Genomic DNA, 15824 nt, shown 5'->3' with positions numbered 1-15824 from the left:
CTGTTCCCATCCTATGAACATTTTTATTATGTGTTGCCCTGTGTTGGAAATTCTTATTTTTGCTGGAATTCATGAACGGATTCTTTCCATTCCGCCCTCCCCTCCCCCTCCCTTAGGGATCCGTTCTTTGGAGGGATGACTCTGGAAGAAGAGGAGGATGAGGATGACGAGGATGAAGACCCCTCCTATGGCCCCCCCGGTTTCCAGTCCCCCTTCTGGGGTGGTCGCCCCCCGTCCCAGGACCCCTTCGGATTCGAGGACGTATTCCGAGACTTCAATGAACTCTTTTCTGGATTTGGCGCCATAATCCCGGACGTTCCTCGTGAGTCTGTTAGTGTCCTTCCTCCGGGTCCTGCAGAGTTCAGTGGCTCCTGTGGGGTTTGCTGTGTGGGTTCCGGGTGCGTCCGGCTCCTGTGGGGTTTGCTGTGTGGGTTCCGGGTGCGTCCGGCTCCTGTGGGGGTTTGCTGTGTGGGTTCCGGGTGCGTCCGGCTCCTGTGGGGTTTGCTGTGTGGGTTCCGGGTGCGTCCAGCTCCTGTGGGGTTTGCTGTGTGGGTTCCGGGTGCCTCCAGCTCCTGTGGGGTTTGCTGTGTGGGTTCCGGGTGCGTCCATCCCCTGTGAGGTTTGCTGTGTGGGTTCCGGGTGCGTCCATCTCCTGTGGGGTTTGCTGTGTGGGTTCCGGGTGCGTCCAGCTCCTGTGGGGTTTGCTGTGTGGGTTCCGGGTGCCTCCAGCTCCTGTGGGGTTTGCTGTGTGGGTTCCGGGTGCGTCCATCCCCTGTGAGGTTTGCTGTGTGGGTTCCGGGTGCGTCCGGCTCCTGTGGGGTTTGCTGTGTAGGTTCCGGGTGCGTCCGGCTCCTGTGGGGGTTTGCTGTGTGGGTTTTGGGTGCGTCCGGCTCCTGTGGGGTTTGCTGTGTGTGTTCCGGGTGCGTCCATCTGTGGGGTTTGCTGTGTGTGTTCCGGGTGCGTCCATCTGTGGGGTTTGCCGTGTGGGTTCCGGGTGCGTCCGGCTCCTGTGGGGGTTTGCCGTGTAGGTTCCGGGTGCGTCCGGCTCCTGTGGGGGTTTGCTGTGTGGGTTTTGGGTGCGTCCGGCTCCTGTGGGGTTTGCTGTGTGTGTTCCGGGTGCGTCCATCTGTGGGGTTTGCTGTGTGTGTTCCGGGTGCGTCCATCTGTGGGGTTTTGCCGTGTGGGTTCCGGGTGCGTCCGGCTCCTGTGGGGTTTGCCGTGTGGGTTCCGGGTGCGGCCGGCTCCTGTGGGGGTTTGCCGTGTGGGTTCCGGGTGCGTCCATCTGTGGGGTTTGCTGTGTGGGTTCCGGGTACGTCCAGCTTGTGTGGGGGTTTGCCGTGTGGGTTCCGGGTGCGTCCATCTCCTGTGGGGTTTGCTGTGTGGGTTCCGGGTGCGTCCATCTGTGGGGTTTGCCGTGTGGGTTCCAGGTGCGTCCGGCTCCTGTGGGGGTTTGCCGTGTGGGTTCCGGGTGCGTCCGGCTCCTGTGGGGGTTTGCCGTGTGGGTTCCGGGTGCGTCCGGCTCCTGTGGGGTTTGCTGTGTGGGTTCCGGGTGCGTCCGGCTCCTGTGGGGGTTTGCCGTGTGGGTTCCGGGTGCGTCCGGCTCCTGTGGGGGTTTGCCGTGTGGGTTCCGGGTGCGTCCGGCTCCTGTGGGGGTTTGCCGTGTGGGTTCCGGGTGCGTCCGGCTCCTGTGGGGGTTTGCCGTGTGGGTTCCGGGTGCGTCCGGCTCCTGTGGGGGTTTGCTGTGTGGGTTTCGGGTGCGTCCGGCTCCTGTGGGGTTTGCTGTGTGGGTTCCGGGTGCGTCCAGCTCACTGCATTGTTATGATTTCTCCCGTCTGTGAAGGGTTTCCGGAGATTGGACCTCCAGGGCCGAGTCCAGAGGGGCCCCGAAGCAGTTCTCTGCGGGACTACATGTTGAAGGTCCCGGACTCCTACCTACCCAGAGAACAGGCGCCATCTTCCCAGGACTCTCCTACGGAAAAGGGCCCCCCACAGGCAAGCGGGGCCCCCCGAGACAGGAGAGGATGGGTCAGTTACCTCCATTTACTCCACTCTTAAAGGGATAGTCCAGGCATAGGTGGGTGGAGCCAACGTAGGGTTCTTCTATGCAGAGGAACCCCTCATGATGGGCACAGCGGGGGTACAGACCCGGGAACTCGGCACAGGGATGGTGGGAACCCCTCATAATGGGCACAGCGGGGGTACAGACCCGGGAACTCGGCACAGGGATGGTGGGAACCCCTCATAATGGGCACAGCGGGTGTACAGACCCGGGAACTCGGCACAGGGATGGTGGGAACCCCTCATAATGGGCACAGCGGGCGTACAGACCCGGGAACTCGGCACAGGGATGGTGGGAACCCCTCATAATGGGCACAGCGGGCGTACAGACCCGGGAACTCGGCACAGGGATGGTGGGAACCCCTCATAATGGGCACAGCGGGGGTACAGACCCGGGAACTCGGCACAGGGATGGTGGGAACCCCTCATAATGGGCACAGCGGGGGTACAGACCCGGGAACCATTAGGTGATATATATAATTCTGTGTGGAATAACTCTACATTTGGGGTGTTGGTCTCAGTTGGCTCCTTTTACTGTCTCTCTCTGTTTTCCTCCATAGGTTGAAGATGATGGCACAGATGGCTCCAAGCAAGACAAAGGTAGGTCCCCTTAGCCTGGGAAGGCCCTGCTGTGGGTGGATGTGGTAGGGTGGTGGTGGATGTGGTAGAGTGGGGGGGGGGGGGGGTGGAGGTGGTAGGGTGGTGGTGGATGTGGTAGGGTGGGGGGGGGGGTGGAGGTGGTAGGGTGGTGGTGGATGTGGTAGAGTGGGGGGGTGGAGGTGGTAGGGTGGTGGTGGATGTGGTAGAGTGTGGTGGTGGGGGGGGGGGGGGGGGTGGAGGTGGTAGGGTGGGGGGGTGGAGGTGGTAGGGTGGTGGTGGATGTGGTAGAGTGTGGTGGTGGGGGGGGGGGGGGGGGGTGGAGGTGGTAGGGTGGTGATGGATGTGGTAGGGTGGTGGATGTGGTAGGGTGGGGGGGGGGTGGATGTGGAGGTTATAGGCTGGTGGTGGATGTGGTAGGCTGGTGGTGGATGTGGTACGATGGTGGTGGTAGGGTGGTGGTAGTGGGTGGGGAGGTGGTGGGGGTGGATGTGGTAGGCTGGTGGTGGTGGATGTTGTAGGGTGGTGGTAGTGGTAGTGGGTGGATGTGGTAGAATAGTGGTGGTAGGATGGTGGTGATGGATGTGGTGTGGTGGTGGTAGGGTGAAGGTGGGTGGGGGGTTGGGTGGTAGGGTGGTGGTGGATGTGGTAGAATAGTGGTGGTAGGATGGTGGTGGTGGATGTGGTGTGGTGGTGGTAGGGTGAAGGTTGGTGGGGGTTGGGTGGTAGGGTGGTGGTGGATGTGGTAGGGTGGTGGTGGATGTGGTAGGGTGGTAGAGTGGGGGTAGGGTGGTGGAGGTAGGGTGAAGGTGGGTGGGGTGGTGGTGGTGGGTGGGGGGGTTCTGTCCATGTGGTCTGACCTCAGGTCTCTCTAGTTCTAGATCCGGAGGTCTCCTCCCGTGGGTTGGACTCCATCCTCAGACCACGAGAGCCGGCGTCCTCCTCGTTCTTCCGGAGCGTCTCCATCTCCAAAGTCATGAGACCCGATGGGGTGAGTAGAGGGTTAAAGAGGACCTCCAGACCAGGAGGCTGAGCCCCGCCTCTTAAGTCCTCGATTCCACCGAGACCATACAAAGTGACGTGTTCATGTCAGGACGTGTCACCTGCACCCGGCGGAGTCCTCCTTTAACCCCTCCCTCTCTCTGCAGACGGTGGAGGAGAGGCGGACGGTGAGGGACAGTCAGGGTACCACAACCACCACGGTGACGGTGACCAGAGGTGATGAGGTCATCAGCAGCGGGAGCCCTGACACCCCCCGGGACGCCATTATTGGTAAGAGGACATTTCCCATAATCCTTCGGCCAGCTTAAAGGGGGATTCACCCTCTGTGCTGCTGTCTTCACTGGAACAGGAAGTGAGCAGAAATCTTTTGATTTGGGACACCGGTTTTAGGTGACAACTCACTTCCTGTTGCAGCTCTGGGACAGGAAGTGATGAAAATCTCAAAACGTTGCCCCCAGAGCAGGAGGCGAGGGTTCATTTTCTAACGCTGACATTTGTTCCATTGATAACTAAGAGGGGATTTCTTCTCACTTCCTGTTGCGTCTGTGGGACAGGAACTCAACGGAACTCTCCCCCATGGGGGCGGGGACACGGGGATTCTCTGCAAAATACAATGTAAAGGCAACAAAATAATAAATGAAAAATATTATGATCTCTGGAGGAAGAAATGCGTTGGTGCGTTGGGGGACCTGGATTGGGGGGGGGGGTTGGCTTTGTACTGTAGCTTGTTCTTGTCAATAAAGCTTTTTGAAACGGGCAAAAAAAGGCTGTGGTTAAAAGTTTGTTTTGTTTTAGCGTTTCTTCCATTCTTTTGGGGTGAAACGCGTCGGAGGAGGAGGAGCCGGGTGGGAGCTTTGTACCTTGCCTTCTTCCTGTAAATGCATCCAAGTTGCAATAAAGCTTTTTGAAGTTTTTTTTTTTTTTTAAATATTTTTTTGGTTCATCGTCCTCTATTTTCCTCCTTCAGGTTCGCAGGACTCCGCCCCCCTCCACCCGCCATCGGCCCTCCCAGATCTGTCCGACTCGCAGACTATCCTGAGCCGCATCCTACACCGATGGTTCTCCAATCGATAAATCCACCGCCGGCCTCCGACACCGCCCACAACGCCGGCCTCCGACACCGCCCACAACGCCGGCCTCCGACACCGCCCACAACGCCGGCCTCCGACACCGCCCACAACGCCGGCCTCCGACACCGCCCACAACGCCGGCCTCCGACACCGCCCACAACGCCGGCCACCGACACCGCCCCCCACCGCCGGCCTCCGACACCGCCCCCCACCGCCGGCCTCCGACACCGCCCCCCACCGCCGGCCTCCGACACCACCCTCCACCGCCGACCTCCAACACCACCCCCAGCGCTGGCTTCCCACACCGGCCTCACACACCACTTCCCCACTGTCAGCCTCTGACACCAACCCCACCCCCAGCCTCCAACTCTGCCCCTATCGTGGGCCTCTGACACTACCCCTCTGCCAGTCTCCGACTCCTCCCTCATCGTTGGCCTCTGACACCACCCCTTTGCCCACCTCCGACACTGACCCCACCGCCGGCCTCTGACACCGCCCCCCATTGTCAGCCTCTGATACCACCCCTCACTGCTGGCCTCCAACACGGCTCCCCACCGCCCCGCCTTCAACACCACCCTCACTGCTGGTCTCCGACACCACCCCCAGCGCCAGCCTCCCACGCCGCCGACCTCCGATACCGACCCCACCTCCAGCCTCTACCTCTGCCCCCATTGTGGGCCTCCGACACCAACCCCACCTCCAGCCTCCAACTCCGCCCCCATCGTGGACCTCCGACTCCAGCCTCCAACTCCGCCCCCATCGTGGGCCTCCGCCTCCATCGTGGGCCTCCGATACCACCCCAACAGCTAGCCTCTAGAGATCTCAGGACTCTGCTGGAAGATCCGGATATACAATGATCTCCTCATTTCAGGAATCCCAGAATTTGTTTTCTTCTGCGGTGTCGGTGACAGCCGGACGTGTGTAGAAATGTAAGAACCTGAACCCCCCTGCTGTGGCCTCTCCACCTTGAGCACCCCTAGTGGGCGGACCGAGACTCTTCAACCATCTTTTTTTTTTTTTTGTTTTTTTTCAGCTCAGAGAAATTCTTTCATTTCTTTGTCACAATGTAAATTTGTATAAAGTTGTTTCTGAACTCGGCTCTCGGTGTCATTTATTTAGTATAAAAGAGGACCTGTCACTCTGAGTGAGCGCTGCACAATGCTGGAGAACCGGAGTATCCCTTCAGACTCATCGAATCTCCAGCTAAAGCCCAACTCTGGAGAGAATCTTTAGGGGCGGAGCCTCTGTCAGTTTTTATTGAGGAGATGTATCCTCACGTCCTGTTAGGACAGGAACGCTGAACATCTCTAACAGCTATGAGCTTTCTCTGCCCATCATGTGTGGGGGCGTGGTCTCTAGAACTGACCTCTTCCTCTACATTATATGAAAGAACACAGGCCCAGCATCCCTTTAGTTGTGCATGACCACTAGTTGCAGACTTTAGCTGTGCAATCTGCTCAGCAGTTGCTTGATTACAGTCTATTAGACTGATCAGATTGCACAGCTAAGCTTCTAGCACATAGTGGCCAGCAGGGAGCAGCATGCACGTCTAAAGGGATGCCAAGGAGGTGTTCTGTCATATAAAGCTCATAGGAGGTAGCTGTGACATTTAAATGAGCCTTCAGCTTGATTACACTTTATTAGACTGATCAGCAGATTACACAGCTAACATCCGTAACACCCAGTGGCCAGCAGGAAGAAGCAATGCATGGCTAAAGAGACGACAGCGATGTGTTCTGTCATATAAAGCTTGGAACAGAGAGCTGTGACACTTACATGAGCCTGCAGCTTGATTACACTCCATTTGTTGCTGTGTTTACATTCCATTAGACTGATCAGTAGATTACACAGCTAACATCTGTAACACGCCGTGGACAGCATGAAGAAGTAATGCATGGCTAAAGGGATGCTGGGGATTTGTTTTGTCATATAAAGCTCATAGCAGGGAGCTGTGACATTTACCTGAGCCTGCGGCCTCCTTACACTCAGACTGAGCAGCAGATTACACATCTGAAATCTGTAACACCCAGTTGCCAGCAGGAAGGAGCAATGCATTTCTAAAGGGATGCAGGGGATGTGTTCTGTTTTGTAAAGCTTGGAACAGAGGGCTGTGACACTTACATGAGCCTGCAACTTGATTACACTCTATTTGTTGCTTGTTTACATTCCATTAGACTGGTCAGCAGATTACACAGCTAACATCTGTAATACCCAGTGGCCAGCAGGGAGCAGCATGCAAGTCTAAAGGGATGACGGGGATGTGTTCTGCCGTATAAAGCTCAAAGCTGTGGCATTTAAATGAGCCTGCAGCTTGATTACACTCTATTAGACTGATCAGCAGTTTACACAGCTGAAATCTGTAACACCCAGTGGCCAGCAGGAAGGAGCAATGCATGGCTAAAGGGATGTTGGTGATGTGTTCTGTCCTATAAATCTTATAGGTGGGAGCTGTGACATTTACATGAGCCTGCAGCTTGATTACACTCTTACTAGGCTGATCAGTAGAGTACACAGCTAAAATCGGTAATACCCAGTGGCCATCAGGGAGCAGCATGCAAGTCTAAAGGGATGCCGGGGATGTGTTCCATCATATAAAGCTCATAGCAGGGAGCTGTGACCTTTACCTGAGCCTGCAGCTTGATTACACTCTATTAGACCGATCAGTAGATTACACAGCTAACATTTGTAACACCCAGTGGCCAGCAGGAAGGAGCAATGCATGGCTAAAGGGATGCCGGCAATGTGTTCTGTCATATAAAGCTTAGAACAGAGAGCTGTGACACTTACATGAGCCTGCAGCTTGATTACATTCTATTAGACTGATCAGTAGATTACACAGCGAATATCTGTAACTCAGTGGCCAGCAGGGAGGAGCAATGCATGGCTAAAGGGATGCCGGGGACGTGTTCTGTCATATAAAGCTCAAAGCAGGAAGCTGTGGCATTTACATGAGGTGGCTGCTTGATAAAACTCGATTAGACTGATCAGTAGATTGCACAGCTAAAGTCTGCAGCACCCAGTGGCCAGCAGGAAGGAGCAATGCACGCCTAAAGGGATGCTTGGGACGTGTTCTTTCATATAATGTTTAAAGCCTGATGCTGTGACATTTGCATGACCCTACTGGCACCTCCCACGGCCCCGCCCTGGGAATGGGTGAAGTCATTTCAGGCACTGAGTGGCACAGGAATATCAGTAGAGAAGCGACAGTTGGAGGATTACCCGCACCTCCTGGCACCGGCCCCACTCGCAGGGCGGAGAATCTCTGTAGCTCCCCTTTTACTGCTCACAGGGCGGAGAATCTCAGTAGTTTCGCTCGTGCCGCTCGCAGGCCGGAGAATCTCAGTAGCTCCCCTTTTGCCGCTCGCAGGGCGGAGAATCTCAGAAGTTCCACTCGTGCCGCTCGCAGGCCGGAGAATCTCAGTAGCTCCGCTCGTGCCACTCGCAGGGCGGAGAATCTCAGTAGTTCCGCTCGTGCTGCTCGCAGGGCGGAGAATCTCAGTAGTTACGCTCCTGACGCTTGCAGGGCAGAGAATCTCAGTAGCTCTGCTCGTGCCGCTCGCAGGGCGGAGAATCTCAGTAGCTCCGCTCGTGCCACTCGCAGGGCGGAGAATCTCAGTAGTTACGCTGGCAGGCCGGAGAATCTCAGTAGCTCCCCTTTTGCCGCTCGCAGGGTGGAGCATCTCAGTAGTTACGCTCGTGCCACTCGCAGGGCGGAGAATCTCAGTAGCTCTGCTCGTGCCACTCGCAGGGCGGAGAATCTCAGTAGTTACGCTCGTGCCACTCGCAGGGCGGAGAATCTCAGTAGTTACGCTTGTGCCGCTCGCAGGGTGGAGAATCTCAGTAGCTCCGCTCGTGCCACTCGCAGGGCGGAGAATCTCAGTAGCTCCCCTTTTGCCGCTCGCAGGGTGGAGAATCTCAGTAGTTACGCTCGTGCCACTCGCAGGGCGGAGAATCTCAGTAGTTACGCTTGTGCCGCTCGCAGGGTGGAGAATCTCAGTAGCTCCGCTCGTGCCACTCGCAGTCTGGAGAATCTCAGTAATTACGCTCGTGCTGCTCGCAGGGCGGAGAATCTCAGTAGTTACGCTCGTGCCGCTCGCATGGCGGAGAATATCAGTAGCTCCGCTCGTGCCGCTCGCAGGGCGGAGAATCTCAGTAGTTACGCTCGTGCCGCTCGCAGGGCGGAGAATCTCGGTAGTTACGCTCGTGCCGCTCGCAGGGTGGAGAATCTCGGTAGTTCCGCTCGTGCCGCTCGCAGGGTGAAGAATCTCAGTAGCTCTGCTCGTGCCGCTCGCAGGGCGGAGAATCTCAGTAGCTCCGCTCGTGACGCTCGCAGGGTGGAGAATCTCAGTTGCACTGCTCGTGACGCTCGCAGTCTGGAGAATCTCAGTAGCTCCGCTCGTGCCGCTCGCAGGGCGGAGAATCTCAGTAGCTCCGCTCGTGCCGCTCGCAGGGCGGAGAATCTCAGTAGCTCCGCTCGTGACGCTCGCAGTCTGGAGAATCTCAGTAATTACGCTCGTGCTGCTCGCAGGGTAGAGAATCTCAGTAGCTCCGCTTGTGCCACTCGCAGTCTGGAGAATCTCAGTAATTACGCTCGTGCTGCTCGCAGAGCGGAGAATCTCGGTAGCTCGGCTCGTGCCGCTCGCAGGGCGGAGAATCTCAGTAGCTTGGCTCGTGCCGCTCGCAGGGTGGAGAATCTCAGTAGCTCCCCTTTTGCCACTCGTAGGGCGGAGAATCTCAGTAGTTATGCTCGTGCCGCTCGCAGGGCGGAGAATCTCAGTAATTACACTTGTGCCGCTCGCATGGCGGAGAATCTCAGTAGCTCCGCTCGTGCCACTCGCAGGGCGGAGAATCTCAGTAGTTACGCTGGCAGGCCGGAGAATCTCAGTAGCTCCCCTTTTGCCGCTCGCAGGGTGGAGAATCTCAGTAGTTACGCTCGTGCCACTCGCAGGGTGGAGAATCTCAGTAGTTCCGCTCGTGCCGCTCGCAGGGTGAAGGATCTCAGTAGCTCTGCTCGTGCCGCTCGCAGGGCGGAGAATCTCAGTAGTTACGCTCGGAGGGCGGAGAATCTCGGTAGTTACGCTCCTGATGCTTGCAGGGCGGAGAATCTCAGTAGCTCCGCTGGTGCCACTCGCAGGGCGGAGAATCTCGGTAGCTCCGCTCGCAGGGTGGAGAATCTCGGTAGCTCGGCTCGTGCCGCTCGCAGGGCGGAGAATCTCAGTAGTTACGCTCGTGCCGCTCGCAGGGCGGAGAATCTCAGTAGTTACGCTCGTGCCGCTCGCACGGTGGAGAATCTCAGTAGCTCCCCTCGTGCCGCTCGCAGGGCGGAGAATCTCAGTAGCTCCCCTTTTGCCGCTCGCAGGGCGGAGAATCTCAGTAGTTACACTCATGCCACTCGCAGGGCGGAAAATCTCAGTAGCTCCCATTTTGCCGCTCGCAGGGCGGAGAATCTCAGTAGCTCAGCTCGTGCCGCTCGCAGGGCGGAGAATCTTGCGGATCTCTGTAGATTGTTCAGTAACTCAGGCAGGTTTCCTCTGGCTCCCAGCCGCGGACGTCTCGTGTACTTTAGCTGCTCACCTTCTGCTGGTCGGGTCAATGTTTACCCCGAGACGCCCGTCCTTGGCCAGATCGGTCAGGTGACCCTCGTGCCCGGCCGGCGGCCTCCTCTCCGATGGGGACGCACACAATTAACTCTTCGCCGTGTGGTTTGGAGAGGTGGAACGTTTGTTCTCTTGGCGGTTCCTCCAACGATGGGGAGGTGAAAGCTGAAGGGGGAAGACGGCATGAAGAGCGCCAAACCGCAAAGGAGTTCGCCGAACCGTCATCCAATGATCGAATATCTGGCAAAATGAACGCCATCAGTGTTATGGTGTCATGTGACCACTTAGAGCCAATGAAAGCCGTCAGTGTTATGGTGTCATGTGACCACTTAGAGCCAATTCAATGAAAGCCATCAGTGTAATGGTGTCATGTGACCACTTAGAGCCAATAACAACCATCAGTGTTGTGGTGTCATGTGATCACTTAGAACCAATGGAAGCCATCAGTGTAATGGTGTCATGTGATTGCTTAGAGCCAATGAAAGCCATCAGTGTAATGGTGTCATGTGATTGCTTAGAGCCAATGAAAGCCATCAGTGTTATGGTGTCATGTGATTGCTTAGAGCCAATGAAAGCCGTCAGTGTTATGGTGTCATGTGATTGCTTAGAGCCAATGAAAGCCATCAGTGTAATGGTGTCATGTGACTGCTTAGAGCCAATGAAAGTCATCAGTGTTATGGTGTCATGTGATCACTTAGAGCCAATGAAAACCATCAGCGTTATGGTGTCATGTGATCACTTAGAACCAATGAAAGCCATCAGTGTTATGGTGTCATGTGATTGCTTAGAGCCAATGAAAGCCATCAGTGTAATGGTGTCATGTGACCACTTAGAGCCAATGCAGTGAAAGCCATCAGTGTAATGGTGTCATGTGACCGCTTAGAGCCAATGAAAGCCATCAGTGTAATGGTGTCATGTGATCGCTTAGAGCCAATGCAGTGAAAGCCATCAGTGTAATGGTGTCATGTGATCGCTTAGAGCCAATGAAAGCCATCAGCGTATTGGTGTCATGTGACCACTTAGAACCAATGAAAGTGTTTGGAGCAAGTGCCCTTTATGAATCTGGGCTGAACCACCATGGATCCCGGGAGGCAGATTCCTTGGTGTCACTGTCCACAATCTGGAAGGCTTTCTTGGACATGACATCCAGTAGTTGGGAAATCAGAGATGAATGATTGATCTGAAGGGAGGGTGCAAGGAGGCGTGAAAATGAAACGGGTCATTGGAGGACGGAGAAAGACGGTGAGGAACATCCAGTGACAGATGATGGAGCCCGGAGGAGACATGCATTAGGTTTGTAGGAACGTCTTCTCGGTGTGAAATGCAGACCACCATCCGCCTGGAGCCAAGGACGGACCCCAACAGTCTCCACATCCTGAAGAACTACTACTCCCAGCATTCTCCCCACAGGGCTACAACTCATTCATCAGAATTCTATCTTGGAAATCTGACACTTCGTTTCACTGGCTGGCAGGTAGGTGATCAGCAACGTTCCTCATGGTGACCATACGTGGAGGTTCCTTGGCTTCCTCGTTGTGTAGGAGACATTTCCTCCCAGCATTCTCCCCATGGGGTTGGGCTAGGACTGTTGTTCATCAGAATTCTTTCTTGGATAATTGGAGTTTCCGCACACCTTTTCTCTGGCTGGCTGGTGGGTTATCGCCAACGTTCCTCATGGTGACCATAAGTGGAGGTTCCTTGGCTTCCTCGTTGTGTAGGAGACATCTCATCATAGCATGCAACCCAAGGGGATTCAGGCTGAGACTATTGTTCAACTGAATCCTGCCTTGATAAGTTGGCATTTCCTTACACCGTTTCACTGGCTGGCAGGTAGGTGATCAGCAACGTTCCTCATGGTGACCATAAATGGAGGTTCCTTGGCTTCCTCATTGTGTAGGAGACATTTCCTCCCAGCATTCTCCCCATGGGGGTTGGGCTAGGACTGTTGATCATCAGAATTCTATCTTGGATAGTTGGCGTTTCCTTACACCATTCCACTGGCTGATTCTTTGACTGGAGATTCTTTGGCTTCTTAGCTTTGGCTTCCAAGAATGTTGTTCATCGGAATTCCATCTTGGAAAGTTGGCGTTTCCTATACCGTTTCACTGGCTGGCAGGTAGGTGATCGGCAATGTTCCCAATGGTGACCATAATTGGAGGTTCTATGGCTCCGTGGCTGTGTAGGAGACATTTCATCCCAGCATTCAACCCAAGGGGATTAAGGCTGAGACTATTGTTCAACTGAATTTTGTCTTCATAAGTTGGCATTTCCTTACACCGTTTCACTGGCGGGCAGGTAGGTGATCAGCAACGTTTCCAATGGTGACCATAAGTGGAGATTCTTTGGCTTCCTGGCTGCGTAGGAGACATTTCATCCCAGCATTCTCCCCATGGGGGTTGGGCTAGGACTGTTGTTCTTCAGAATTCTATCTTGGATAGTTGGTGTTTCCTTATACCATTCCACTGGCTGGCTGGTGGGTTATCGGCAATGTTCCTCATGGTGACCATAAGTGGAGGTTCTTTGGCTTCTTAGCTTTGGCTTCCAGGACTGTTGTTCATCAGAATTCCATCCTGGACAGTTGGCGTTTCCTATACCGTTTCACTGGCTGGCAGCTAAGTGATCGGCAATGTTCCCAATGGTGACCATAATTGGAGGTTCTTTGGCTTCCTGACTGTGTAGGAGACATTTCATCCCAGCATTCTCCCCATGGGGGTTGGGCTAGGACTATTGCTCCTCAGAATTCCATCTTGGAAAGTTGGCATTTCCTTACACCATTCCACTGGCTGGCTGGTGGGTTATTGGCAACGTTCCTGATGGTGACCATTTGTGAAGGTTCTTTGGCTTACTCGTTGTGTAGGAGACCATACGTGGGGGTTCTTTGGCTTCCTCGTTGCGTAGGAGACCATACGTGGAGGTTCTTTGTCTTCCTCATTGTGTAGGAGACCATACGTGGAGGTTCTTTGTCTTCCTCATTGTGTAGGAGACCATACGTGGGGGTTCTTTGGCTTCCTTGTTGTGTAGGAGACCATATATGGAGGTTCTTTGGCTTCCTCGTTGTGTAGGAGACCATATATGGAGGTTCTTTGGCTTCCTCGTTGTGTAGGAGACCATACGTGGAGGTTCTGTGGCTTCCTTATTGCGTAGGAGACCATACGTGGCGGTTCTCGGCAACGAGGACCTTTGCCTTCCTGCCAGTGTAGGAGACATTTCATTGAATCTTTTCTGATTCCCGTCTTGAACGAAAGGTTTCTCCGTAAGGCTTTAGTTCAGACGTCTTTTAGACACGAGAAATGGCGGTCCTGACCCAGCCCCGTGTCACGTGCCGTCCCCAGCCACGTGTCGTCCCACCAATGCCAACATTAGTAGAGTAAAGCCAACAGGTCAGTATGTGATTGGTCAATGGGCGGTGCTTTGTGGCGCTGTCATGGTGGAGGAACATTGTTGGACTGGTCTTCCAGGTCGAAGACGCCAAAATGGAAGCCAACAAGTCAACAGGTGGCCATGGACAATGTTACCCACATAACCTGCATCCTACAGAGCATAAAAGAAGCTTGGACCTAAAGGTGCCCTCACACAACCCCCCCCCCCCCATCTCTTTGATCTTGGTGGAATAAAAAAAAAGATCAGGTCAGATCCCAAATTTCGGGTTGTCACCAGAACAGGCTTAGAGGGGAAATCTTCCAATAAGGACACTAGTTCTGGTGACAACCAGGGATTCCCTCACATTGGCTGTGGGACAGGAAGTGTAGAGAAATCGCCCTAATGGGACACAGATGGCAAAAAATCCATAATTCCTCCCTTAGACTATCCAATTTTTTTTTTTTTACATTTTTGTCTTTAGTTTTGCTTAAATAATAATAATAATAATAAAAAAAATTATCAGGTCAGGTCCCAAATTTTGGGTTGTCACCAGGAGTATCTAGGAGGGAAAATCCTCCAATGGGGACAGTAATTCCTCCCTTAGACTATCCAATTTTTTTTTTTACATTTTTGCCTTTAGTTTTGCTTAAATAATAATAATATTAATAATAATAATCATTAAAAAAAATCGTCAGGTCCCAAATTTTGGGTTGTCACCAGGAGTATCTAGGAGGGAAAATCCTGCAATGGGGACACTAATTCCTCCTTTAGACTATTCAATTTTTTTTTTTTACATTTTTGCCTTTAGTTTTGCTTAAATAATAATAATAACAAAAAAATTATCAGGTCAGGTCCCAAATTTTGGGTTAGACTATCCATTTTTTTAAAAAATTTTTTTCTTTAGTTTTGCTTTAATATAAAAAAAAAATCTGGGTGGAAAAAAAACAAAACAAAAAAAATTCAGTTAATCAAGTTAGAAAAAAAAGTTGCTGCCATTTTAAAATATGCAGTCTATTAGGAAAAAAAAAATAAAAATTAAACTTTAGATATTGATCATTAAATCTAAGTGGATGTGAAACAAAATAAATCAAATAAAAAATAAAATAAAATAAAAAAAGTAAATAAAAAGTCCCTCATCCAATGGGAGCGTATGGAAAACAAATGGATACATGAGTGGTGCGGTGCTCCCGATGCGGATCCAATCCCAGCCATCCATCCGATACAATGATCAGGATTACGATCGTTTAATCCGCTCACTTTAAATTTTCAAACTCGAGAAATTTCTTTTCAATCTGATGTTTTTGTTTTTAGTTTTTTTCTTCTGGTAAGTTCATTAGAGATCAGAGTTCATTGCTGATGAATTTATTTCCATCTCGCTGGAGATAAAACCGAAGATGATTCACTGTCATCGATTATTTTTTTTTCCCTGTTTATTAAACAGGAATGATAGGAGAGGAATGCTGATCTACGCCCGAGGGAAACCGTCGCTGAGAAATCCATTTCTGAAATGGATCAGTGATTCCTCAGCTCTTCTCCAATCGGATCAAAACCCGATTGGATTAGGACTGAAGGGCTCTGGGGAGGAGTACTGAGGCTGGGATGCTTTCAGGAATTTCTGTGGCATCCCCTCCCACCAGCCATGATCTGCCTCCATTGCATAGAGAAGCACAGAGACCCAGTGATGGCACCACTGGGACTAGAGTAAGGCGTGTAATGAAAATGGAAATGTTGTATCTAAACATGTCATCGATGAGGGTAAGAGAGGAACCAAAGAATATTAATTAGTTTTAAAAAAAAAATCTGTTAATTTTTTTTGTTCCTCTTGTGTAATGGGCGCACTAAAAATAATCGTTTTGTTTATAAATTTCTCAGATTATTTCTGATGTTTCACAAAAAAAAAAAAATCCGTTAATTTTTTTGTTCCTCTTGTGTATTGGCCTCACTAAAAATAACTGTTTTGTTTATAAATTTCTCAATTTTTTCTGTTTCACAAAAAAAAAAAAAAAAAAAGCAGAAAGAACAGAGACAGTCCCTGAATATATATATATATGTATATTCTGCAGCAGAAAGCAGAAAAAACAGGAACAGTCCCCAAATACGCACAGAATTTCCTGCAATCTGCAGATTGTTGAAACCATTT

General features: G+C 52.6%; 1 protein-coding gene across 1 annotated transcript; it reads left to right on the top strand.

Moving 5' to 3' along the window:
- The first annotated feature begins 79 nt into the window (after positions 1-79).
- HAX1 (HCLS1 associated protein X-1) lies at positions 80-5825 on the top strand. Its single transcript, XM_089667698.1, has 6 exons — positions 80-322; positions 1841-2025; positions 2619-2658; positions 3531-3646; positions 3804-3927; positions 4625-5825. Exons 1-6 carry the CDS (start codon positions 136-138, stop codon positions 4729-4731), a joined length of 759 nt encoding a protein of 252 aa, XP_089523824.1. The 5' UTR covers positions 80-135; the 3' UTR covers positions 4732-5825.
- The last annotated feature ends 9999 nt before the right edge of the window (positions 5826-15824 follow it).

The sequence above is a fragment of the Staurois parvus genome, unplaced genomic scaffold, assembly GCF_062004578.1.
Source record: "Staurois parvus isolate SC_StPar_1 unplaced genomic scaffold, SC_StPar_1.0 ptg003514l, whole genome shotgun sequence".
Lineage (NCBI taxonomy): Eukaryota > Metazoa > Chordata > Amphibia > Anura > Ranidae > Staurois > Staurois parvus.
This window is presented reverse-complemented; position numbering and strand designations above follow the sequence as displayed.

What these genes read in the sequence shown, in the direction of transcription:
- HAX1 (XM_089667698.1), top strand. Translation starts at nt 136, where the DNA reads ATGACTCTGGAAGAAGAGGAGGATGAGGATGACGAGGATGAAGACCCC. An exon ending in CATAATCCCGGACGTTCCTC is followed by an intron (nt 323 to 1,840) that starts GTGAGTCTGTTA and finishes CCGTCTGTGAAG; the next exon opens with GGTTTCCGGAGATTGGACCT. An exon ending in CCCCCGGGACGCCATTATTG is followed by an intron (nt 3,928 to 4,624) that starts GTAAGAGGACAT and finishes TTCCTCCTTCAG; the next exon opens with GTTCGCAGGACTCCGCCCCC.